We start from the raw sequence: 27500 nt of genomic DNA, 5'->3' as shown, positions 1-27500 counted from the left end.
GCCCGCCTCCCAATTTGTTTTTTGCCATCGATGCCTCGTGGCGCATTCCACGCGATCCGCTTCCAGTAGCGCCGTCTCCGTCGAGGCTAATTGATTTTAGCCATCGACGAAGGGGAAACGACGCTCACCGACACCAAAAACTGGATTTCGATCGGGACGGAACGGGGGCCCTCGAATGCGGCCACCGGAGCGCGCGCGCTGCCCAACGTGACGGGCGAATTCCGGCGCGGGCCCGCGAAAATCGGTCAGAGATTAGTCGGGCTGTAGGCAAACGCTGACCGTAACGCAGTTTTTGCGGCACGCACCCCCGCCAAACATTTCATCACCTGGACCCGTGAAAGGCCCTCGTCAGCCTTTTTGGGTCGGTCGCCCAGGCTACTGTGCCCCGACCGCAGCAGCGGGAACCGGGGGAACCGGGGCCGGTGATGTAATAATATGGCAGAACTAAACGGCACGGCACCCCCAAGCTAACTGGGACGAACCCCATCGGTGGGTGAACATCAATTGGTCTCCAGTGGTCAATGGCCGGAAATGGGCTTTCTTTTTTCTATTCCGCCGATTGTGGTCGGGGTGGCTCCTGGAGCCACAAGTCCATTGAAATGGAGTGATTGGAATCTACTGCGCGGCGGCCGACAGGGGACGGGTCTTCGGTGTCATCTCTAGCGGAATCGGCACACGACGGGGCCACGGCAAAGAAGTCGATCATCTTGAGGATTGTTTGACCTGATGATACCTGACGGTGGCACCCAGCGACGACGAGCAAGACTAAAGTGGCAACGCAAGGAACGGGCCCCTTTTCTAGGTCGCGTCCCAAGTAATTGGCGATGGTCTTTGTTTGTTCACCCGCGGGGCCCTGGGGCGAAGATGGGCTCGATCAGCGGTGGGCCGCGGTCCCCGGATTACGCGTGGCGCGGAAGTTCGAGTCGCGCCGAGAGAAGAATGTTGAACTGTTCCAACTAAACGAACTTTTTGTAAGTGGCCTAAGCCGCTCCCCGGTTGGTGGCGGGGGATGAGAATTTGCCGGGGGGCGGGAATTCGAAAGTGGAACATGATGCTGATGGTATTTTCTTCCACGTTCGCTTCCCGTGACCCTGCCGATGCAGGGGTCGATGGGAGGCGCGAGTGACACATTTCATCCGTGGTCGATTACAATGAGCGCTTTTAATTTTGGCGTATTTTTTGACCGTGGAAATCTAACGGAAACTGGCGCCGCGGCCGCGGCCACCGTAGTAATGACGTGGGAAATGTCGGGAAAATGGTTCCAAAGGGGGTCCAAATTTTAGACCCCTCGGCAGAGAAGGGGTTGTCGAAGCATAATAGTTGGTGCTGCGGGAGGACTAAGCCACAATTAAATGTTGAGGTTTTTGTGTCTTACTTTATTTTGTGGATCGGTGTAGCAATTACCTTGAAGGAGGACACAGCTTGCGGCCAAGGAAGTGGTCGCCTTTGCCACCAACCAACGGTTTATTGACATTTAAATGTTTTCGCCCGTTGTTTTTTAATGTTTCGAAATTAGGCGTTTGACGTTTGTAAGGGTTTTTCGATCGGAGCCAAAGTCCAAATATTAGACCGATCAAGCAAGCGTCGACTTCTTCCAATGGCTGTTCTGACCAAATCTATCTATGAGTAATAATCGTGAAACTCGGCATACCAAGGTATTCGGGACCGAAAGGTGTCATAGGCATGGTAAGAACCGTTTCCATCTTCACCAACGAGTGTTCCCTGCACGCGAAACGTAAAAATAAGCATATCTTAAAGTTGTATCTAGCAATTTGAACGAACGATTTAGGCGCTACGGCACGTTGACAGATGTCGGTGATGGTCAAGTCTACATCATAGCTGGCCTAGCACTTTATAAAACAAAATGTTATTGGGCCCAACGAGCCTGCAAGGGGACCGGAGCCTTTAATTTGGTGGCTGTTGTTTCCCACAACATAAGTTAAGAATTTGTTTCTACTTCGTTACTTGGACAATGCTTCACTCTTTCTATAACAAAACTCTAATCCGTTTTTTCTGCTTTCATTTCGCAGCATCATAATGTCGCTCCCCGGACTGCCACCGTTGCCGAAGAGCCTGAGCGGCTTTGATCTCGCCGGCACTCAGCTCCAGCCACACCACCACCATTCCCATCACCACCACCACCACCAGCAGCAGCAGCAGCAACAGTCCCAGCATTCCCACTACGGTCATCATCTTCACCAGCAGCAGCATTCGACCCCAATTCACCAGTCGCACCATCAGCAGCAGCAGCAGTCCTTCCACGGGACCGGCGGATTGTCCTCGCATCCACCGTCCAACCATCTACCGTCCTCCCAGTCTCCGGTTACGCTCAACCACCATCACACGAATCCGTTCATCCCGATCGGCGGTTCCGCCGGCGGGTTACTGCACGGTGGCGGCAGCATCGACCCGCAGCGTGGCCACTCGCCGGTCGGCAGCAGTCTGTCGTCGTCCGGCAGTGGCCGAAAGACTTCACCGCAACCAGCGGCGGCCAGCGTTCCGACGACGACCTTGGATACGCAGCTGGCTATCCTGCGACGAGAAATGGTAGGTGCGCCCGTGCCCCTTAACTCATGCGATCTTTTTGGTGTCGATCGAATGGGTGTGGCTGCCGATCCGCCCAAAAGTTGAAGGTATTGTCGTGACTGTGCGCGCCGAGATTGAGCAAATATGCGTAAACTTAATTTAACGCCAGCCCGTCCGTCTAGTCGTTGCCCGGCTCGAAATTTACGAGTCATTTGAGGCCAATTTTCGGGCTCAGCCCAACGAGAAACTGGGGCCCGGCGCGAGGTGATGTTCCGCGGTAGGTGTGTGTGTTGTTTGTGGTGGCTGAGGGCTGTCTCGACGACGGATCCGGGTTAATGTCAATGCTCAATGGGTATCAATTTATTTCTCTGGGCCAAACCCGCACAGATTATCTTTTATATCTCGGGTGGCTTTTTGGGTTCCTGGGTCTTGGAGGACACACGCAGCTTGCTCTAGTTCGCCGAGAAGTAACAGTATGGGCTGCTTTGAATTGTTCGCATAGACTGGAGCCTGATTGTTGTTTAAAATTATGGTTTGGTGACGTAAAGTGTTTCGACGCAACATGACATTGTGTCACAATGCTTCAACAGAGGTCCCCAAGGGGTTTTAAACAGATTTTGAGCTTCGCTCTGACATTATTAGGGTTCTTTCCAGATTCGCAAAGGCAAATAGGTAACTGTAGAAAATGGTGCGCGACATGGAGGCCTAACCAACCTCGCTCCGGTCCCGATGCGATCATTTCGCTCTGCTCGAGTTTTGTCGTCCCCAGCAAGACGGAAGCCATGCCGATCGGAATCGATTTGTCGCCGATTTTCTTCGTTGGTTTATGTGCAAATCAAAAACACTGGCGCATGCCCTTAAAGTGTCTATTTGTTTGCTCTGGAACATTGGATTCGTGTCGGCGGCGGCGGCGTGGAAAGTTTCGTGAATGAGAGAGGGCCCGTGAACAAAAACCGTTCGGCCTAGAAAAGTGAACTGCTGCACAGACATTTTCGGAGGGGAAAGTTTCGCAAGAACCGTCCATCGATGTGATCGATGTTTCTCAATGGAAAATGGAGTCATCCTCGCTCGCGATCACCTTTTATCAGAAGTGAAAGCATGTGACGGTTTAGAAGATTTTCCACCGGGAAAAGGCTATCGAATTCTGCTGCGGAACTGATCGTTCCCCAGATGGAGTCATTTTCAAGTACAAGATGCTGGGCGGACGGAAGCGCTACAAAAAGCGCATACGGAAACCTCGTTTTTTGGGTCTCTCGGTGAAGGTGAGTAACGTGTTGTCGTTTTTCTTCCCCGCCATTGAATTTGGTCGATCGCCGGAAATGGGTTTAAATTTCCGATCGAGATTCGATTTTTCTCGCGCTCTCAGCCAGTTTCCCCTCACAGCAGTTTTATGAGTCAAACAGGAAAGTATATTTAAGTAAAACAAACGATCAGCCAGCTGGCTTCAGCCAAGAGTGGTTCAGTGTCCAACATATCTGACCCATTTCGGGCTGAATGTCGAAGCCGCGGAGGCAGTGCGAAGAGTGCATTTGCGAGCGCCCGGCCACAGGGATTGCAAGCAAATGCACAGAAAGCGGTTGGAATGGATTTCTTCACTCGATCACTCCGACAGTCGCGCCCGACAGTTGGCTGGTCTGGTGAAGTGCGAAAGTGTGCCCGGGGAAAAGTAAACAAACTTGTCCATCCGCTCCGCTTCCGGAGTCGTGCTTAGCGGGGAGAGCCCGAATGGGTGAGAATGTGCCACGTTCGGTGAGTTTTTAGGATCGTGAATCCGATCGTGAAATACTTTGATGGGTCCGCAGACTTTAGCGGCCGATTGGCGAAGCATTTCGTTTCGGAGTCGATTGACTCTTTAATCGCAGATTGGGTTAGTTATGAAGAATTTAATAAATTATTTTTCAGTTTTGTTATAGTTTAACTTTTTATGAGATCTCGCCGTCACTTTCTCAGGAAGGCTGGCGCAAAAGCGTAATTGGTTCGCGTCACGCCAGTGCGAACTTGCTTTCGATTCGAATTCGTTATCGCGCACATTATTGCCAATTTTTCCGCGGGGAATGGGGTCCAGTGGCCAGTGGTTTCCCGTGGCACAGATCACTATCGTTCTGAGGGGCTTCTTCGATGCTCTCGAGAAGTTGTTCTATTCTACTCTCGGAACCGGAACGCCAGTGGAGAGTCACGTGATCACGCCCCGGAGCGGGTTTTCACTTCTCACCGTGGCCAATACCGGGATGAACGAGAACCCTGGCGGACGGGCGAAAAGAAAAAAAAAACTCATGGAGCCGGAAAAAAGTGGAAACGTGAACGAACATTAAAAGTCGAGCAAAACTAAAGGCAAGGTTCCGCTTCGGTGGCCATTACTACTGTGGCTGTTGTGGCGCACCACTCGACTCCGACTCGATGGGGGCCCCCCATTAGCAGGTGTACCGATCCGCGACGGGAAAAGAGCCCAGCGTAATGAAGTTACCAACCCAGGCCCCAGCTCTCCCGGGGCCTGGCGCATTTGTTGCGGTGAAAATTCCGCCGCCGCCATCGTCGTGACCGATGCACAGATATTAGACGACCCTGCTGGTGGTTCTGGGAACCCCTTAGAACGTTCTTCTTCGGGCGTTGGATCGTTTCGATTTCATACGTTTTTCAATTTCGCTTCAGCTGGTGGTCGACGTTGAATGTTATTTTCATAAAATTATCATTAAAACAACCGGGCATCCGTCAGGGAGAGGAAGTCACCAATGTGGAACCGACGGGAAAACTCTGCCTGCCTGCCGTCGGTAGCAGCTCCCCCCGCGATCGACGGAACGAAAGGGATGTATCACGGTTTCGTGGCGCGAGGTTTTTTTGGTTTGGTATTAATTCTATGTTTGTCTGATGTCAATGTCCCCTGCGGGGAAACGAAGAAAAAGGGGTGCACGAAGAGTTTCACGGTCGGTTTTCAATTTCCTTTGTTTCTAGCAGAGGAGATTCTTCACCTTTCTCGAACCCTCCGCACGCAACCTTGGAACTTATTTGATATATGACGATTATGCTATAAAACATTACGTCTCAATTGAAGCGCCTACAGCAAGCGCCATCTTCGGGTCGGCTGTGTGCTCAGAATTGGAGAATAGGTTTTTTTCTCGTTACGTACTTGCAATTAGAAACGAACGTGGGCTGCGGATCACTTTACGACGGTCATTAATTTTTTATGGGATTTTTTCTTTTCTACAGGCCCCGGATCCTCTCGAACCTGTGAGCCTGTCAAGATAAACAATAGAAGCTTCCCAAAACACACTCAATTTTCGTCGCTGCTTCGAAAAGCTCTGCAAACAGCGCCTCGGCACAGGGGTTCGGTTCCGTGTCCAGTGGCAATCAGTGACAGCCCTTGAACCGCCACTCGACTCTCAACTCAAGCCTGCGGCGGAAAGTCTCAGGACTGCTCGCCACCAATGACTCATAACCGGGATGAGTCACACCCGTTGGTGTCCGCCTGTTTATCCTTTCAATTCGCACATCTTTCTTAGCGGCAGTGTACGCAAGAGCGAGAGCGATGCGTTTGTGTGTTGGCAAACTGCCAATCTTGCGCAAACATAACGCAACGCAGGAAAAAATCGCATCGTCGCCGCGCAAAACCTGTTGTTGAGAAGAGGCAAACATTCTTGAACTTGAATCCCGCGAACCCCTCGATCCTGGTGGTGGTCCGACGCGCCGAGACAAGCTCACTGTTTGGAGATCGTTGCTGATCTTTGCCATGACGATGGCCATTCTTGAGTGAGTCACGAGCACAGCATAAGAAGAGAGCGATCGCAAGAAAGACCGCTCGACGTGGGCTTCACTTCGGTTGCAGCAGTACCGAGAATAGATCAATCCGCGGTTTTGCGCATCGCCGTCTTATGCTCGCCAGTGGGATGTTGCGGGATATGCACAGGCTCGTGACTCATCGTCCATGACCGCCCAAGGGTGGGCGAAGATCAGCAAGGGCATCTCAATCACATCCTGGCCCCCATGGTTTCGTGCGCACCTTGCATGGTTGCGTTTGTTGGTGAAGTTATGTTTCTGGTAGGCTGCGTTGTTTTCTCTTCTGCCCATCAGCCGGAAATCGGAAGCACACAGGAAGGTGGCACGGTGTCGTACGTTCTGTGGAGGGCCGTCATGCTTCAGCCAGTCGCATCGGGAAGGGCCCGTCTGGGGCAGCACATAATCAGATTCGTTCTGTTGCCACGTTACCCTTGGGTTGTTGTACCTCTCCGAACCGTGCGCAGGTTATTACGTATGCAGCGAGCGTAACAAGTTTAAGATGGGCTTTATTCGTCTTTCGGTTTTTGGGGGTCCCTTCCCTCGAGTCGGGTTTTATGGGGCCCATTGGGGCCGTGAAAGTCTTCGCTGAGTGGTAAAACAGTAGCACTTGAAGAAAGAAAGACTCTGCACTCTGGATGTCGTTAGCAGTCCACGGTGCACTTTCCAGAGTCCGATCACGCCTCACGACGCGACGATTGGAATCTGGCACGAAAAATTCTTTCCACATCGTGCATAAGAACGTATTATGTTGTTTCTCTGCCCCCGGGCCGTAGCCCGTAACAAATTGTGCTTCATGCACGCATGCTAATGAAACGCGCCCGTCCCGACCCCGTCCGCGGTGAGTAACAACAACGACGGCGATGCAATTTTTACACCTTCTCCCGGTGACGAGCCCGGAGGCTCTCAATTAGCATCCAGTCACGATCTGCTATGGTTCTTTATTACGTGACCTCCGTGGAGAAGTAACGGGTCTCTCACGGCACGGCTCGCAGCCAGGTTGAGCTTCGATGCGCCATCGGATGTCTGACTGACTGACTGTGGAGGCAGGTGACGCACAGTGTGTGCTCTCGTGGAAGAGTCCCTTCTTTCTTTTTTGGGTTTATAGGAAACCGTAATCTCATTTGCTCGTCGGGCGGAGCAATGAAAACGAGTCATTCGTTCATTTTGCATAAGCAAAGGATAGCAGCCGCAAAGGCCGCGATAGGCGGTCGCATGAAGCATGAAATTGGCGTGAAACATGTATGACGGCTAGGTAAATTGGCGATAGCGGCCATGGGAGTCCTCCATAAAAAACACGGTCTCATCAGGCCACCAATCAGTCCGTTAAAATCAAACCGAAGAAGCTACCCGTGTAACGGATTGACGAGTTTGTAATTAAACATTAGAAACCGGTCTATAAAAAGCGAAGTAGGATAGGGCGTGTGCTGGACGTTGCTCACGTTGTCTGCGCCAAAGATGAGGTACTTAGAATGAGGGCCAAAAACACGCTTCTGCTTCAACCGCAGAAGGTTTGTCTTGAAGACTGCTCCTAAGGTACTAGGCTGTTCAATAAGTTCTTTGCCTCGATAAGAAATACATATTTTTATAGTTTGAAATTCACTTTATTATTCAGTATAGCCTCCCTGAACATCAATGCACTTGATCCAACGAGACTCCAATTTAAGAATTCCATCCCTGAAGTGGGAAACTGGAAGGTCTTCAAAATATCCTTTACAGCAACTATGACGTCATCATTTGATGAAAAATACTTTCCACGAATGATTTTTTTAGGTCTGAGAACAGATGAAAATCGCTAGGGGCCAAATCTAGTGAATAAGGTGGATACTCCAACAATTCGAGCTTAAATTCATGGATTTTTGTCATTTTCAAAATGCTCTTGTGACCATTGTTCCATTTTTAGTGAATGCTGCACCCATTTTGCACAGAGCTTTCTGCACGATACTTGATTTTATCCATTTAAAAAAATACTGTGACACGTCGATACTAAATGGCTTGTAAAAACTAAATTAAGCGACCGATTGAAATTAAATTTCATATACGTTCATATGAAGAGTGTACCAATGAACCAAAAACTAGGCTCGTAACAGCGCCCTCTGGTATCGAGGCAAAGAACTTATTGAATACACTAGTAGGCTGAAGTGCTGCCACAATTTTCCTTCAAGACCCGGCCTACTACAAGAGATGTTTCTATGGCGATCACTGAACAGTTCTCAAACTGCAGAGTGTTTCTCTTTTGCCCTCTTTGGTTTTGGGGCCACCACTCGAAGGTCCAAGTTCTACACTTGCCCCCTAACACACAGATCCGGAGATTATTCAACAGTCCGCAGGTGCAAATGTAAAATGCCAACAAAAAGAGCAAACCTGTACACGCCTCCGTCGGGGCCAAGTTCATCCCCAAAACCCTGTGGCTGGGAGCTGTCATGTTTGGGGCCTATCTTTTTATGCACCGTCGCTGTTGTTTTACACTCTGCGGCGGGTGAAAAACAACTTTGGCAGAGACAAAACGAGGAAAAAAGCTTCATAGTAATAACAACCTACGTTAGTAGTTTTTTGGGTGGTGGGATTTAAAAGTCCGCGGTTTCGATTGTTGTTTTTTTCCCCCGGTTGGCCACATTTAATAGTGCCACGATGCAGACAGTGAGAGCGCTTTCGATGCTTGACCCAATATTATGAAGAACGCCAGCTTATCGATGGCTTCCGGCGAAATGCGTTGCGTTTTGGGCACCAAGTTAGGTTGTTACTTTCGACATCGCTCGAATGAGGTGTGTGTCCGCCGTGTGCGTTTGTTTTTCTGCTCGATGTGTCCGTCGGTCGGTCGGTGTCCTATAATACAATCATTTCACAGGCGTTCACGGTTCGCCGAAGGAGCCGTTTTCACCCTCCCCGGCGGGTGGTGGCCGATTGTTGTGCAAAAACGCAGAAGAAACCCCATGGCTGTGCGTACCACACACGCAACAAGCGCGCTTGTTTGGGCGCTTTTTTGCTTCCTCGAGCCCCGCTCGACCGGTGAAAAAGTTGCAAGAAAGTGGCATAATTTGAAAACCAATTGGTGGCCAAGCCTCTAATCTAATTTGGTGTTGTTCGTAAAACCAAACCGAAAAGCCGAGTTAAGCGATGGCGCTTTGGCTGCCGTTGCGTTGGTGGAACCCTTACAAGCGTTCGACTCCGCGGACGGTAAGATAAAACGGATCTGCTCATTCCGTCCCTGGGGGGGCCGGGCCCGGAGGTCCGTAATGGGTGCAACATCGCGCCACACACACGAACCGATTACCCACAACCGCCGGGCTCGATCGAGCGTGAGGCCCCGCTTTGACTCGAATCTGCGGCCACTGCGCTCTATATTTGCTTCACGCCACAGGAAGCATTTCGTGGCTCATATTCATCTTCCCGATAAGGCCTAGGCCGGGGCCCTACTCGGCATCCATCCACGCTCTGGTAGCAAAGAAGTAAAGCAGACTGGTTTTTTGATTAATTACCTCCTCAATCTGTGCGTGTCTGCAGTCGGGCGATGCACAACTGGCGTGGATCGCAAAGCCGGGACCGCTGATAGCATGATATGTGGCCGTTGCACAGAAGCTCCAGGAACCGCACTTTTCTTACCGATTGGGTAAAAAAACAAATTCGCAACTTTGCCTTTAACTCGTACTCTAGCTGGGGAGCGTGTTCTCGAAGCCGCTGCTGATCTGCGAAAGTGAAAAAAAAATGATTTTATTTCTTCCGTAACCGGCGTATGGTGCAGCATACGACGTGTGCAGCACCATCACGTGTTGAACTTTTGGCTTTTTGCGGTGCTGAATTTCCTCAGCACAAAAACCCGAGCGGCGGCTCGCGGAAAAGCGCCTCCGGCACGCTAACGCTTCCCACATTAATTTTCCACCAACTCCGGAGTGTGTGTCTGTGTCTGTGTGGGCATAGTTCCGGATAATTGTGAAGCCCAGAGTAGGCAAAAAGCGTAGTTGCATATTTTGTGGTTTAGAGTCCGATGTGTTCTTTCTTCTTGTCTGCTGATCGCTTGTTGCAAGTTGATCTCCTTGAACGGAGCGGACTAGCTGCTGGCCATTCGGTTGGGATGTGTCACGTTGTTTTCGCTTTCGCAGAAATCGGCGATCGTGAGCTATAAGATTTCATTACTGTGTGGTCGCTCGTGTTTAACCTCCGGTGGAGATGAACAAGGTTTTAGGGGCCCGCTGGATCGCTGGCTGGAAGATCGATGCAGTATCCGGAGTGCCGGAGATATATCGTGGACATTGTCAACTTGTGTTCGACCATTGGTCTCCGGGAAGAGTCGTGTTCGAAGCTTATTGGGAAGTCAAAATAGGGAGCTATAGACTCCGCTGGTCGTTGTCCTCCTCCTGCGTGCAAGGTGATCATCATTGGTGTCACGTCTTTCGAGGCCCAGGGGGCAATCGGCCATTCGGGAAAGTAAAACATGCCCGCGATGTCGTTGTCGTCGGTTCAGGATGAGTTTCGCCTGCAAAATGCAGTCAAAATAACTGTCTCCACAACGTGATCAGCATAAGCGAAGTGAGCGATTTTCGGTCCGGGTTCGATGGCCGTCGGTAAAGTACACGAACTTGAACCAGTACGACGGTGGGCGCATCACTTGTCATCGAATCCTTACACCACAATCAGGAAGAGCTTAAAAGGCACCGTTTTGTCCGACGCGGATCGACCGCGAAGCAGATATTTCCTGCCACGGTTCACCGGTGCTAAATGGGCCACGTTCGCCGCTGGTCGCAGGTTCGAGGTGTCAGACGTCAGGTGCGCGTCATAATGCGTTTAGTGTTTGACTTGGCTGCTGAAATCAAATTAAGCAACGCCACAGGAAGTCTGACGTCGGAGCGGTGGCCTCCGCCCGGGCTGCTCCGGGTCGTGCGTGACGGCGCTGTTTGGTGCCGAAATCGAACATTATTTCAGTTCGTTACCATAAGCCGGTGGTCGGCGTTTCGGCCAGGGCTTGCCGTCTGGGCGATCCACAGCATATCGCACCCCAGCTCCCCGCGGGTAGCGCCTTCCGTTAAGTAACGCCACACATTATCGCGTCACCTTGCTTTGAATAGGTTTGTGCGTCGAAAGCGGCTGAAAGAAGCTCGCTTTTGGGTGCTATTGAGCGTGAAGTGTTAGCGTAGATGAGTAAAAGTTATGCTAAAGGTAGTAGCAGTAACTGCGTGATTTGTTGGTGACGCAACGGTGTTAATGGAGCGATAAACGATCAAGTGAATAATCGTTTGCTAATATAGACGATGCGAGGAGATGCAGGTCGAGTCACTTAATCGAGTGTAGGCCTAACGAGAAGCAACAGTTCCAAATGTCCAATAATTTTGTGTTGGGCTCTCCGGTCTGTCCGTAATACTATAATACGGCGTCCGTCTACTGTAGACTCGCTTACAAACTAAGCCGATCGCGATTTCCTAACCTCGTCTAAAGGTACAGAGTGTAGGTCGTGTTTCGATAATCAGTCGGTCGCCTAGGTACCGTAGATACCTAGCGTGATCTTTCGTCAGATCGCAGCAAACAAGGAATCAATCGAAAATGCAAATATCACAAACATCGACCCCAAGCAGAGAACTGGGCCGGTCGCCGGTAGGTGGGTTGAGGTGTACACCTTGCGAAATAAACATACACCCAACGCGCGGCCCCGAAAGATCGAATCGGAAAGGAAAAGTCTTACTGGCACGGCCTGGTCCGTTGGCCACCACTTTTCCGCAGCCGCCTGCTGAAGTTTCTATTTCGCGACGGCGACAAGACTGCGCTCGTCCTGTGTGTCATGATCATTAGCAGACTACATCGCGTAGGTCGCGTAGGACAAGAGGTGGTCTGGTCTAATTTTGCACGGCAAAATATCTAATTGCACAACGTTTTTTTTTTGCCGCTGGTTTGGGTCGGGTTGGGCCATATCGAAAACTGGTGCTAGCGGTGCCAGCCCACTCGGTACGCTCGAACCGATGTCCGAGGGGTGGGTCGTTATGTTTTGGTCCGAACTACGCGATGGCGGGACTATATTTGGTTTCGGCCGGTCGTAGCTACCGCGCGACAGCTTTTCATGCAAACGGGAGCCCTTCCTGTCTGCGTGTCGTCTGGTTGGTCGGTACAGCGAGTTTCCACACGGCGGAAAATTACGAGCTACGGATTGAGGTTAGTACACGTTCGATTGGTCCACATTAGGAGGCCGGTCGGTGAGGGCCGTACGGGAGCAATCTCCTCTTTTTTCGTTCCTGTTTTACAAGCACAGACCACCGGTAGGGTATCCGGTTGGTGGGTTGTCGTATGCAACCACCACCCAATATGGTGGCCAGCACGCGGATGAAGATGAGATCGTCGAACACTTAATGTGATTTCCCGTCCGCGAGAGGTTGCTATGGATACGCGATTTCCGCATACTTCAAGTAGCTGGTTTTTACCTGGTTTTGCTCCGAGGAAGAGTCTGCGCATCAGAATAAGACGGTCGTGTACACCATAGCAACCAATCAAAGCCACCCCAGCAGCCCGCAGCATCGCAATTGGCGAGTGGCAAAAGTAGCCACCACCGTGTTAAGACCATGAAGGCGACCTTGGCGTCTGGTGGTTTCTCCGGCATTCCTCGACTTGAATTTGCAGAGAACAAAATGCGAAACCATGGTCATGCGCGCCGTAAGAAGCCATATTCGGAACCATCTCACAATGGTGCTTTGTTTTTCGCGCGCCAACAAGCAAATTGACGCATATTTTTTCGATGAGAGGAAGTGCGAAATCATCCACCCTGAGACCGCAGCAGCACCACCACGGAACGAGGAAAACATGCCTACTGAGAAGTGTTGTCGTTTGGTGAGAAAATTTAATTTCCATTCCGTGGCCGGAGTGAGTACCTTGAAGTTGAGCTGGCGCTACCACAAGCGGCACATTAATCTCCCGCTGCTGCTGGGCTGACTGACTGACAGGTCATTTCCCTTGAGAGTCCGAGGTGTTGAGTTTAGAACCTGACCCGTGCGTTAACAGTAACTGGTTGGTGGCTGATTCACAGAGTTAACGTAGGTAGACTGGAAACTGGAATAGTAAAACTAAGGCGAGGCCCGTCCTAATTATTCAAGTCGCGGTGTCATTGACGTCCTCGAGGCAGCGCACGGCACGGTGTATGAATCGCTAACTAGCCTCGGCGCGACACTCCGCGCGATGGATGGATACGGTTCCGGGAGTCCACGCTCCTCTATAATCAACGCTTGATGCCGCCGCCATCGCTTCCATCATCCATGAGACACGGACACAGAAACCGGGTTGGGCCGGTTTATGTTTGTTGTATGTTGTTTAATGGCAAATTAAGAAAACAAAGAACCAGGAAGAGCGCCGTGTTCTGGCCAATAACGCACACACGCTTTTGCGTGCGCGGGTCTGAGTCGGGTTGGTCTTTTAGGGTTTTACGGGCGGTTGGCATTTTCCCACAGCGATTGAGTTCCATGGCCAGGTATCACACACCGTGGTAACGGATCGCTAACGCAAAACCAACCCTAAATTCTTGACATCCGCATGAAAACGGTTGGCGTTTGCGAAGTGGAGTGTGGTTGATGCCATTTTTGGGACCCTGACGCGCATTCCTGTGCGCCAAAACAACCGATCACCGAATGAGCTATGTGTTGACTCGTTATGTTTCGCGATGGGCCAAGCCCACGGCCTCTTCATGGTCTATGATCAGCCGGTGCGGGGTATCAGATGACTGGTTCTTTGGTTTGGAGTGCCATAAATGAAGTTGGGGGAAGTTAATCAAGAACTCCTTGGCCGGCATTACGTTACACGCTAAACGTTAGCGCCTCGGTCGTCTGGCCATCGCGCTAATCCTCGCGCTGGGTAAAGGTGTCAGTTGCTCACGGACTCTACTTAGCATCTGTGGTGTCTTCTGTGGGGGGCATATCTAGTTTCGGGACGGGCCAAGCCATTCATCTCAGGTAGTGGCCACCTTTTTCGCGAACACGTGCATGCGTGTGTGTGTGCTTTGACGGCCACCGTGTGGCAGTTTGTGTTGCATCGCACCGTGCCCAGCAGCAAAACGTGTTCAGAGGCGTACGGAATTGCGCACAAAACACGTTCCATTTAGCGATCATAAAACGGGCCAGCATGGGGTCGTCGTGTCTTGGGGCTCCGTTTGATGGACTTGTTGCCGAGTCTGTAGGGTAGGTGTTCGATCAAAAAATCAACCTTTGCCCGATAGCGGATCGCCGCGCACTGCGCGCCGCGAAACAGAAACAGGTTTGACCAGATATGGACCCGGCGGTGGCCCTGCGGCCGCGGCAGCGGTTGATCGGTTCGTGCGCCCTGTGCTGTGCTTGTTGTTGGGTACATCGAGGGGGTACCGTCGTGGTTCTCCCATCGGGGACCGTTCTGGATGGGGCCTCTTGGCGTCCGATATTCTTAGATCATTAGAACGCGGCGGGTGTGCGGGTTGTTTTCCGCATTCGAACCCACCGTACTTGTCAACGACCTTGACTTGACTTGCGGCAACCTGAAACCTGGACGCGAAGGGCGAAGAAAAACGAATAAATTGAAGAAAACAACGCTCCACGGCGTATACACCTGAATCACACGCCACACGGCCCGTGGACTGTCAATCACCTGTCGATCGATGGCCGCGAGAAGAAAGAGTATATTATAAATGGTTTCGCTCGGTCCGAGCCAGGTCCCCAGGTCGGTTAGGTCAGGACCGACGGATGGGTTGGGTGGTAAGTCGGTGGCCATTGGCTGCTGCAGCCGCTGCGGGTCTCGTGCACATTAGTCACAGATCGCTGGCGCACCGGAGGAATGGTGCTTTTTGTCCGTCCCGTACGACTTTCCACTCAACGCCTGAAGGTAACAGGCGGAGACATCGTCACTTGAACGACGACTTGAACGGCGCTAGCTGGACCTGGTGCAACCTGAGCTTGAGGTGCATACGCATTGTGCATTTACAAATGATGAAATATTTCACTCCGGCTACCGGTCACCGCGTTGTTGCTACGCGTGACATTTGCGTGCCTGCGTTTTGCGTGGAGTATGATGGATGGACAGAAGCGAGAGGGACTGCGAGATAGGCTACCGGATGTATCGGGCCATCAACACAACAACCGGGCGACGATGAATCGTAAATTTGTTGCAAACTACTGACCCGTTCCGTGTCAGTTCAGGGGGTCCGTGGGTAGTCCGCAGTGCAGTCCGACTACAAAGTAAGGTACTCGGTGCCCACGGCAAGGCCACCACCACCGGTTAGCTGTCGGGTGATCTTTACGAGGCAGCAGCCGGTGCGGGACATTTATGCGGGTTCCAACGAAACGACCATCCTGGCAGTGGACAATCGTGTTTCGGTCAATTAGCGTCCGCCGTGCATCTGTACTTCTGAAACGCTGGAATCGGTTTTTAATGCACTGCGTGTCGATAGTCGGATTGGAATAATGGATTAGTTTCCTTGAATGCCATCAGCCGGACCAACGGTCCGAGGTCCACAAAATAAGTCCAGAACCACATAATGATCGTGCTTCGCAATAACAACGCCGAATGGTGGCCCCGCTTGCTGATTGTGGGGTGAGGCCGGTGATTGGCCGTGAGGAAAAACGTGCCGAAAACTGGACACAACCCGGAGATGCCGGGGTGACGAACTGGGGCGTCGAGACTTGCAAAAACCGAGCAGAGATATCAATTTTTTCCCTCCTGATAGGCCGCGCTGATCGGGCTTTTCGCACGCCTTGCACGTAGCACGCGTCCGGTCCGCTACTCGATCGCTTTCGTTCCGTGTTTTTGGGGGGCGCTCGAAGACACGGTGCTGCGACATAAGAAGTGTAAGCGCGCGATGGTCATCAGGGGGCCCCTAAGGGAGCTTTAATGGACACGGAAGATTAAGGCACTAACCACGGAGTGTAGTGTAGGTTTGCGTTGACCGAAACCCACCGGAACGACGGCGACGACGCCATCACAATCGTCACATCTCGTACGCGGGCGGGCGTCAGATCGGGCGTCTGGGTCACCGAAGGAGAAATTGATTTTTGGGAAAGTTGGCACACTCGGGGGTGTACTACTTTCTTTCGGCCGGCCGGCAGCCACCGTGTTGCGCCACCAGGCCGTTCCGTTCGAACTCGACAAATCCTCGACCACGTAATGTGCGCACGCTGCATCCCCGACCCGGTGTGGAATAATAAATTAATTCTGGTTTCTTTTCGCTCTCGTTTCATTTTACTTTCAGGTGAGTGTTCGCCGGCAACATTGTGCTGTCGGGGAGCTTACGGTTTATGCTGGCGCCAGAAGTTGCCGGTTGCGGTTTCTGGAGCCGCCGAAACATTATCGTAATTCTCCAGCCCGGGGCAGCTTTCGGGGCGCAATTCCGCATCCTCTCGATCCGCAAAACTAGTTACGGAACAAGAAACAAAAGTGGTCCTGCGCGCAATCGTAGTGCGTGTAACCTAATAAGGGATGATCGTTAAGTCAACCACAACAACGAGACGACGATACGCATCCGACGGCAGAGTGGGGTGGCCTCCGCCGCCGCCGTGGTTCTACACCGGGCGAGGTGAACCGCGTTGAGGTTGCGTAATTTGCGTACTGCAGCTCTGGCGCGATTGGCCTTCTCTGCTTCTGGCGAATGGCGGTTCTTCGCCCGGCCTTTGAGTTGGAGTTGGTGACGGTCTCCCCACCGACTGGTGCTCTAGGACCAGATCAAAGCCCCGGTTCCAGTGGTGTGCGCGCGCGAGCGCTTATGTTTATGGTACGGATTTTATGATTGTTTTTCTTCCGCATCTCTCGAACGAGGCCGGGCCTTTGGCCGCTCTGATCGCGATAAACGGAAACAATAAAATCATTATCCTATCATTAATGTTGCGAACGGTGGCCAGGGTGGCGCCGTTGCGGCGTTGTACAACCTCTTGGGTTGATGTTTTATAATACCTTCTATCATATCGCTCGGGAGAGGGATCGGTTTCGAATGGCCAGATATGGTTCCGTGAGTGCTGCTGGTTAATTCTGGACGTAATCGCGTGACGCGCCACAACAAGCTACTACCGCTTGTTAGCGATTTGCCATCGAACATCGATTGATCGCGGATCGCGGATCGGACCGAGTGTCTCATGAGAGCGACATCATGCTCCAGCTTCAGTTCCGGACGCGCTCGTGCGCTCGCGCGTGATACACCTTCGCTTCGACAAACAAGGGATGAAATTGTAAATGCATCGTCGGTGCCCAAACTGCACTTTCACCGTCAAGTGCGGGAGCGCGAAACAACAACAAACGCCACACCGGAGATTCATGATTTGCACAAAACCCCTCGAACCTCTCGTAGCCAGTAGGCCGCGCGAGGGAAGTATGATGTCAGCGAGCGATCGGGGCGCAGAGTAAATAAATACGGTGGCAAAAAAAACACGGAGGAAGCCAACAGAAATAGAAACACAAATCCCCCGAAACCGGATTAGAAACATCAAGCGGCGAACGGGGCGCGCTAGTTGAGCCTTGGGTGGGGATGTTTTATTTAAATGCAGATGCAGTTCCCTACTGCTGACGGGTTGTTGTGGCAGGGTTGATGGACCTTTGGTGGCGGTGGCTGTGACTGTGGCGGCCCCGACGGCTAAAGAAGAAAGTTCAAGGGAAATGGACGCACCCCGCGATGAAGAAAGTCAGCAGCAAAAAACGCTTCACGGCCACACGGAGCACAGTGACTCATCATGCATGCAAATTAAAGCGATCGCGACCGGTGTATGAGATGCGATCCCGTGGCTTGGTGCCGCTGGGTAGAAGGTCTCGAAAGTCGGCGAATTCGATCGATCGCTAGAGAAGTCTGACGTGTAGTGCTGTCAGTTAAAAATAGTTTCTGCGAGTCCCGGTGTGATGTAACGTTCTCTTGCGGGACGACATTAGCCTTCGTACGAATCGTTATCTGTGATGTCCCCTGTGCAGCGGTCAACAATGTGGTGGCCACCAACCATCGGTTTATGTCATCGAAAATCCATCAGGTCGGTCGTCGGTCCACTATCAATTAGCGGAGGTATCGGTGGTGGCAGGGTTGGCAGTAACGCGCTTGTTCCGAACCCTCGGCATAGGGTAATTATCTGGCCTTTTTCCAACCGCGCTTCGGTGGCGTGCATCGGTAATTGATGGAAAACTGTTAATTACATCGCGCAACATGCGCTTCACGGTGCGAGATTTTGTAACGCCACCGTGGTCGGGTCGAAACGGCCGATCGATTTGGCTAAATGAGGTCGACACACGCACGGTCAGGTGCGGAGGGGCACCAGAAAAAAAACGGACATGTTCCGATTTTGTCTTCGCCCGGCGTTACTTTCAGTTTCAGTTGGAAAAGGCCCTAGGTGAATCGGTAAAGGAAAGTAAGGAAAAACTACAGCCTCTCTCTGTCTTGTAGATCGCTCCTGGTACGATCGGCAGTAGCTTCTGCTGCTGCTGCTGCTGCTGCTGCTTCTGCTGTGACATCGTCGCCTAATGGACACGCGCGTCACCAGCAGTGACCGGGTTACCGGGTTTGAAAAATGATTCTTTCACCCGATTTGGGTCACTTTGGGTCTCCCGAGCCCAAGCATTCACTCTCCGGCGACGACGGTGGGATCCGCACGGACCGCACGAAAGTCTGACCCAGAAAGAGGGAAACACCGCACCCCAGCCGGCGCCGGCGGTCTGTCCGAACGCGATCGAGTTTCACGCGATCGGTCACCGAGTAGCTGGAGCATCGCTCTGAATCTCTGCCGGGTTTCCGCAGCTGTGAGAAGCCGTGAAGATTAATGTACCGACGACTTCGGATTGGCAAATGGAGCGCAAAATTGTGCCGCGTGATGAATGGATGGCCCACGCGGTCCCTAGCGAGTCGCGGATTATCGCGATCCCGATCGCATCCATCACGCTAAGGAACCGCAATGCCGGGTTCTAGGAAATGGTTATCGATTACCATCATGTTGACCTTTCCCCTGGCCTGACGCGGAACGACCTGCTGCTGACGTGTGGAAATTGAGCTATTAAGCTTACCGAGCCCTCTTCTTCCTGCCACGATCGTCGATCTAGAGGGTCGTTTCGAAAGCTTGGCTTGACGCGTAACCGCGGGGAATGATGTCATCATTCGGCGTGGCGCAGAACTTCCTCCAGCAACCGGGGCTACCGGGGATCCCGACCCGGGAGGGAACTTTCGGGGAAGCAAGTTTGTGGTGGCCATGAAGCTCTGCGGTTGTGGGGCGAATTTTATTAAGTCACCAGTTTTATGGCAGTTGCAGAGTGAAATGCACTTTCGTTCGGGTGCACCGATCACCGGTTTTGTTGCCTCCGACGCGTGGGCAAGGAACCGGACGGGGTGTCTTCATTTTAGCACATGACCTTTGGCGCGCCACGCTACCAAACCGAGTACGTGTTGCGGTTTACGGTCAGCGACTTGTTGCAAAACCGTGGAGGAGGCCATCACGATCGGCGTTGACAGCTTGCTTGACGCGCCCGTGTATCCCGTATTAATCTCGAGCCGAGTATCGCCGAAATCGTCACGGTCGTCGTCGCCAGGTCGACTGTCATTCCGCAACGGTGCAGCCGGTGCATCCATTGACGAGGTAACGCCACAAAACTTAGACTAAACAATGGAGTACCGCAAGAACGCGAAAGAGTATAGCTTTTAGTGCTTCATTAGAGTTCAGTCCTTCGCATGGAGCGCTCATGGGAATTTTCGCGATACGCTTTTACAAGAGTTGCTGATGAGGATGATCCCGGAGCCGCGGGGGGCCATCTTGACGATGAGTGTGGGTTTTCCTTACGCCGTCGTTTGCGAGTGCCCTTTTCACCTGCGCGTTGCGCAATGCGTTGCCGAGCCGAGCCAAGCGCAGCCAATCTACTCGCTGGCTGCTGCTGATTTGTGTGTAATGTTAGTCTTATTAGTCCATTGTGCGTGCGCTAACTGCGCTTCTGAGGTGCGGTGTTATCGCTTGTTTTGGTCGACGGCAAGACGCGAGACAATTCTCCACCAACCTAAGCTCTAAGTGGTGTTATTAAGATTCTGCATTTTCTCTCGGCTTTCGCAACCCGCTAGTGCTGCTGGGAGCAGTGATGATCGTTATGATATTGGCGCACTTTACCGTCAATAGCTCGAGGCACAAGGTGTGTGACATGGGAGCGAAGGCACGGGGCGACCACACCGTGTTCGATACATTTAAAACCATGTTGCCAACACGGTGAGTCTTGTGGAAAGTGCCACAAGAGGGAGACCTGTTCGTGTCGGGTGTTCGTCGCTGGCTGGGAAACGGCGTGGCGTGGAGCGCCCAGACAGCTAACTACCGTCGGGGGCCCATTACGCTAATTAGTTTATTGACTCCGGGCCGATCCCTGGGAGTGGCGAGAGTGAAGATTTGTCGCCAAGAAAACTGGCGAGGCCGATTTGCATAACTAGCCTGGCGGCGGTCTATTTGCGGGGAAAATTCGAGCATAAAACCACACAAAATGATGCGCCAATGGCGGTCGGAATCGGAATCGAATCGGAGCGCTGTTTTCGCCCGTTGATTGCCAATTTATGCCTGTTTAGGCCGTTCTGCGCGCGCGTGCGCGCGTAGCTTTCATTTCCCGCGGCGGAACGTGGACTTGTGCGGACAAGTGTCGCCTTCAATTAAACCCCCTCCGGTATCCGATAAGCGCGCCCGGTTCGTTTCCGTCAAACGGATTCCGGTAGCCCCGCGACAAGCTCGCTCTACATGACGGCAGGCAGAGTGGCTGTCTCCTTGTTTTCTCACACTCAACTAGTCGACTATTTTGTTCGGCCGGGCGGCCGTATAGCTGCTGCTACCGAATTGCCCGCCGCCATGACAAAATTTATGAAACCTCTCCACCGCAAACGTCACATTACGGTGCGTAATTAAATTTACGTTTACAGTGACAGATCGTGGCGCACGATCGACCGCAATGCCGTTCCAAATATAGCTCCGGTATTTGCTTTGACTTATAGCTTTACATAAGTGGCCCCCGAGTGGCCTCTTCCGGGAGGCATCACACGGGAGGAGAGGATAGGCAAAAAGTGCCACACGGGGTAAGTCGCTCACGCTCACTACAGGGAAACCACCGCCCGGTGTAATCGTAATTTATCGATTCAACGCTCTTTACAGATCGCAAGTGTCTTATCGCAATTCGCAAATTCACTTGCGCTGCGGACTTTCAAAGACCTCGGACACCCCGGCCCGCCGATCGCCGAGGTTTGCGGAGGCGATGGCGTCAAAAAGGGAAACTGGCCCACGGAGTTATAAATAGTAGCAGCAGGCCGACCGGCCCGGGTCCCGGTGGCCGGGTACCTCAAATGGTACCAATTAATCATAGTTAATTGTTTTTGCACCGCACCGGGAAAGGTGTTGCGCCCGGTTTTCCGGCAGCCAGCGGCCCGCTCAGCGGCGGAGAAAGGATCACTGTGTTGTGCGCGCGGATGTGGGTTGAAGAGTTTTCCCGCTACAGCTGCTCTGTACCTTTTTAGCTCTCTTTCGGGTGCGCACTTTTCCCACAGACCACGCACAGAAGGGGGCGTAGTGTCCGTGTAGTGTCCGTCCAGCAGCTCTATCGGAGCCTGATTTATCGCTCAACCTTCGTCAGCAGCCAACCAGCCCGGTGTTGGCCAGCCGGTGTTGCTGCTGTCGTTTGGCCATTTTATTCGCGATCGTCGTCCCATCCGGCACGTGCTCCCGAGCGACGGTTCTGCGTGCCATGGCCCGCGGGTCCAACGAGAGGTTTCATTTCACTTATCCGCGTGTGGCGAGGGAAGGTGTCTCTTCGCCCTGTTGGGTTTATTTATTTTTCATAATTATATGGACTGTTTGGCATATCTTTCCGCGACCCCGTAGGCTGACGGGTGAGATGAAGACCGGCCAATCCGCTGACTAGTGGTCCGCTGCTGCCGACGTCTTCGAGTCCGCTCTCTGAAGTGTGTGGTCGGTCGTGTTGCACTCGAAACCGCAACGGAGCGGCGGGCCGATGTTGTTTCAAGCTGACCGAGAGTGGACCGCAGAATGCAAGGAATCTTCTCACACATCCGTCGGTGTCGATCGGTGGCGCCAACGGCGCATGCAAAAGTGTGTCAAAATTGAAATTGAACCACACACACTCTCTCTCCGCTTGCGGTGTAGATCCGATTGACGTATCCCGTTGATTTGTGGCTTCGAATGGTCGGCTCGTTATGGACGGATTAGCGCAGCAGCGACTGGACTCGATCGGTCGCCCCACGTTTGCTGTTTAATCTACTGCAAGCAGATTGGTATTAACACACATATTCGGAATGCATAGGCGAGCGATCCGGTCATGTAGATGATGGCGTAGGAGAGATAGAAAAAGGGGGCATAACTTTATGTAGTCCACTGACCATTTTTTTGTAGGGCTCCCATTCAGGGTCATAAAAAGATGGCAGCTTCTGGCGTCTGCCTAGATGTTATGCTGCGCACACACTCGTTATGGTCGAGAAGTTTTAAGACACCGCACCGGCGCACTGAAAGCAACGCCTCGGACTCGGAGAAGAGAGTGATAAGAAAGCGGCCGCGGCCGTGTGTTGTTGCTGGTTTGCGGAAGCGTGTTCCACTCTGCTAACCACCCGAGCCGCTGCCGTTTTAATGGTAATGTAATCGACTCGCACACTAAACATCCTGACGCGCCCCGTCTGGGCGTTTCCAGTGGCAGGGAACCAGTGACATAACAATTGTGGCCCAACGAGATGCGGCCACATCCTTCTTGGTGCGTTTGATGCTCAGGTGGTACGTGGTTAGTACATTCGCAACAAAAGCTCGGCGCGAAAATGTTTTAAACCACGGTTTGGGGTCGTGTGCCCCTCAAAAGCCGCGCCTGGTGTGGCCTGTTACATCAACAGCCCGCGCGCGTGAAGAGCTGTTGCTGTTCGCTATCAATTACCTTTCGGTTTAGGACCCCGTGCCCCACTAACGTTCGGCGCATTATGTTGGGCCTCGAAGTGACCGCGCTAACGAACGGTTATCGTTGGGGAATTGGGGAAGAAATAATAATCTTTGAAGATTGATTTTATGATTTTTTTCGCGCGCTTGCGTGGCCACCTCTCTCGGCGCGGCCCAAGTGGGGGAAGCTCGATTCAAAATGGCGCTGTTGGCGCCACTCGACTCACCGATTATACTCCGACGTCGACCACGCCGCCGCCAAGGCTTAACATTTATGAGTCTGAACCGTGGCGCAAAGCGATCTTCTGACCTAACCTAACATCGCTTTCGGTTCGGTCGGTGGTGCCGGTGGTCAGCAGGAAGACCACGCCGATTGTAAAGGGACCAACCCAAGCGGACAAATTATATTACACCGCGCTAGCTCAAACGTTTCAGGCAGCGAAAATGGCCGCTCCGACTGCGATCAACCTACGGTGGCCTCCGTCGGCCGGGCCCCGCCGACGGGGATAATTGCAATGGCCTAATGATTGAACATTTATAATCGTCGGTCGGGGCAGTGAGAGTGGGTCAGTGTGCGTTGTTGGGTGCCCTTATTTCACGTTTGCTGTGTGTGTGTGTTGGAAAATGGAGAGAGGTCAATCCGTCACGGGACATTCCGTAACATCGACAGCGATCCGGGAGCCCAGGGCGTATCGCGTAGGGTTTTGTGTCCTTCCCCCGGGACCGTGCATTATTGCTGTGTGTGAGGTCAACCAGAAGATGCCGTCCGCCATCGGTAGTGCTACTTTGACCCAAGTGTCGGGGTGTCCAATTTATGCTGAGGCTACAAAGAAAGAGTGAGGAACCCTTTCTTACCTCTTCGTTCGCGATAGGACTTCTCGGTGAAGCCACTTAAGCAGACGGGAGGCTCAATTTAAATTTGTGTTCTGTTATGTAAATACACGCGGCCATTCGGTGGTTAGCGGTATGGTTTTTCGTCGATTTTATTTAGTTTTCGTTTCGTCTTGCACGCGTTCGTCTCGGTACCTTCGCGGCGCTCTAGGCACGAGTGTTCGATTGGGCAGAGAAGGTGCTATTGGTGGGAAAAACGTCGGTGCCGGGGGATACCGTTACGTTAATTAAACATTCAGACCCTCTGGAATGACCTCTGGTCGCCGCCGCTTCGATGAGTTCGACGAGTTCGAGTTCGGGACAGCTGGAACACTCCATATATTTTCCGCTGGTGACTCACTATCAATCAGCACCCCGCGTGAGGGAAGTTAGCTGGGTCTGGCAAGGGCCCTCACAATATTTTCTCAACCAAAACGCCTTCGCCTTCGCCGGGTGAATCTTCGGGTTATGGAAGAAAGCGTTAAGCGAAAACGTATGAGGTGTTATGATTGGGCGCGACTCAACTTGACGAACGACAAACGTTTTAAAGGTGGACCCGAAGGCGCCCAAACCGTTCCGCTGGCTGAAGCCAGGCGTGACGGGGTCCGAAAAGCCGTCGTCGCCGGATCGGTTGAAGGTTGCCTGGGGTTGGCCACTGAGTTGGTGCCAAAGAAGAGCAGCAGAGGCACAGTATAACATATCGACCTCGAGCATAAAGTTGCATAATTGCCAAGAAATTGCTCTCGGGGTGGATTTCCTTTGTTTGTGTGCCCGGCCGAAACCAATTCAGTGCCAGAGTGCGTTCGCGGCAGGCTTACGGCATTGTTGCCAGCGCCCCCCGGTTGTGTGTGTGAGGGTCGTGGCGCGCGAAAGGTAATGCACGGTCTCCGAGGCTCAGGGATTGTTTTGGTTCGCTTCGCTTGTGTTTCATCTGCGGGTGGCCATTTATTGGCCAAAACGGAGGCCTACCCCTATGTAGTAAAAATTATCAAACTGGAAAAGTGAACCCCACTAAACGATGGCCCCGGCCCAGACCTACTAATTGCGAACCATTCGGTTTATGGTTGTTTATGGCTTACTTTATGCTAAAATGCCCGATGGCTGATTGAATTCAATCAATTTCCGGCCATTTCGACGAGTCGCTGTGGCTGATGACGGCTTGAATGATTTATGGTGCTGGAAGTGACTAATTTTAAAGGTCGAGACGAAAGAAAGTGCGGAACGGGGTCAATTAAGTTCGCAAAATGTAGAATCGAGCGCTAGAATGTAATCACCTCTCTCTATAATAGAACCTCGTTACGCAAGTCGCAAGTCACAGCCCGTGCCAAAGCTACTGATTAATGCGAGGAGAATCCCGAGTGCGCTCCAATCAGTCGCCCATTAAACCCCCCGCGGGGCAGTTCTTGGGGCATACTAACGGGCGCCGCTGAAGGCGAAGATGATGGCCGGATGATGATGCCTTTACGGTATTTTGTGATGACAAACGAGACACGCGCTGCTCGTCGTGGTCGTCGCCAGCACCGCCAATCTTCTCCCCGTAGGTGCGTCAACTGCGCGACCGCGGACGATAATGTGCGGATGGGCGATGATGGGGGATGATCCGGCGAAAGGAAACCTATCGGGCATAAACGTTAATCGGGACCTATTAAATATTAACTAGCAGCAGCAGCAGCAGCAGCGTCGCGCATACATACGGTTGGGGGTCCCGCTTGTCATGTCCCGTTCGGGTCCGGGCACCACAGCCACTCGTCAAGAACGTGATCCACGATGGGGGATTTTATTTTATAGCAGCCATCGCAGGCAGCTGTTGTGGTGTGCGATCGTTTAGAACGATCGTTTGTCCGAGGGGAGAGCGAGCGAAAGAATAGACCTTGGCAGTGGCGGCCCCAGTCGTCGTCTAGACTTTGTTTTAATCCCACCGGAGGGGATCCCTAGATGGGCAGCACAGGAAGATCTCATAAAAGGGCGTAGCGTGGTACCACCACGCGGGCATTCGCTCTTCGGCATTCCGTTGGACAATTATTCGATGCTACCAGCATCAGCAGAGCGCAGGGAACGCATTCCCAGAATGCGTTCGTTCTGATTGAAAGGGAACACTCCCGGGGGACACACTCGCCCTGCGCCACGTCCGTATCTCATCTGTTTCAATTAACACACAAAGTTCCGGGCGGGGTTGGCCCTCACAACCGGAGGGCAACGGTGGAGAGCTTACCGTTGTCTGCCAACAGTTTCATTAGCCGCCGTCGGCCGGCAACAAAAATTAGTTTTACTTTAATTAAATCATTCATCCCGCTCCTTAATAGCTGTGTTTGTCCAAGGGGGCCAAGAATTGTGTCGAGTGGGATGCTGCACATTGGCGGGGGGCCATTTTATATCTTAATCGTGCGATGCACATCGGCAGAGTGTGGTCAACTTGGAGCGAAAGTGATCCATCGGCGGCTTGCACCAAATGTTCCTGCTCATGCGGTGATGCGCCACGTCAGCGAAAGATCAAAGTGGAAAACGGCAAAAAGGGTTTGTGGCTGATTGATGCGTCGTTCGTTTATTACCACTAATTGACAGGATGACCACAGGCATGACCATAACGGCGCGCGGTCGGTTCTGACTAACTGTGGCTTGGGGTCCACGCGGATCATCGCAGGGAAATTATCCATTCAAATGTATGCTAATCATGTTCGACATTCATTCGTCTTCGGGTCGGCCGGTTGGGTGGCGGATAGCAATGGTCACTTGTGGCACATATCGACGGCGATGGACTCCGATGATCGCTGGCGATCGTCGTCGTGGTCGTTGGCGTTCTGCCCGCCGTCCGCCGGGTCGCTTTCATCCGTCCAGACCCATTTTGTGTGACTAAAACCACCGATGGTCAAGCGGATTGCTACGTGTCTGGAGAAATTAATAACGGTGTCAATGCGAGAGCCATGGCGGCGGATAGGTTTGCCTTGCCGCGGTGGACGACGTCTGCATGCGAAAGCATGCCGGATGTGCGCTCCCCACCCAAGGTGACGATGGTCCCGCAGGGATTTACCACCCGGTTCGGAATGTGAGTCACCCCGGGGGGGAAATACCAGTTTCTATTCGCATTGATCGTATTGTTCTCAGGGTGATCGTCACCTTTTTTGCATCATGGAATTGAATTTTAAAGTACTCGAATTCTGACTTCAAACGCAACGAAGTGTATTGATTTAATTAGTGACCATTCTAAGGTCCCTTTCACTTGTTTCCACGGTCAGCACAGAGAGAGCGAACGAGAGTGTCACTTTCAACATGCGAACGTTGCGCGATGCATAGAAAGTGAGCTGGCGGCCGTAGGGCGCCTTTCGTTGCTCGAAGGGAACTCCCGGGAAACAATTATCCGTTGACAGGCGAGCAATTGGCCGTTACAATCGCGTGTGCCGGTGGGGCATGTCTGGCCCTGGGATGGATAACTCGCGGCGGCGGCGGCATAGGTGGGCACTGTCTGGCGTGTGCGTTACGGTTCGTGGCAGGGTGCGGCCACCA

At 52.5% G+C, this 27500-nt stretch overlaps 1 protein-coding gene across 1 annotated transcript in view; it reads left to right on the top strand.

The window, feature by feature from the left end:
- LOC128271536 (transcriptional regulator ovo-like) overlaps nucleotides 1-27500 on the top strand; it is a 41192-nt gene that overhangs the window by 6790 nt on the left and 6902 nt on the right. The window contains exon 2 of the mRNA XM_053009110.1: nucleotides 2031-2547. Within this exon, the coding sequence (XP_052865070.1) occupies nucleotides 2031-2547 (517 nt within the window). The remainder of the gene's footprint in view (nucleotides 1-2030; nucleotides 2548-27500) is intronic.

The sequence above is a fragment of the Anopheles cruzii genome, chromosome 3 (genome assembly GCF_943734635.1).
Source record: "Anopheles cruzii chromosome 3, idAnoCruzAS_RS32_06, whole genome shotgun sequence".
NCBI classification, from domain to species: Eukaryota; Metazoa; Arthropoda; class Insecta; order Diptera; family Culicidae; genus Anopheles; species Anopheles cruzii.
This window is presented reverse-complemented; position numbering and strand designations above follow the sequence as displayed.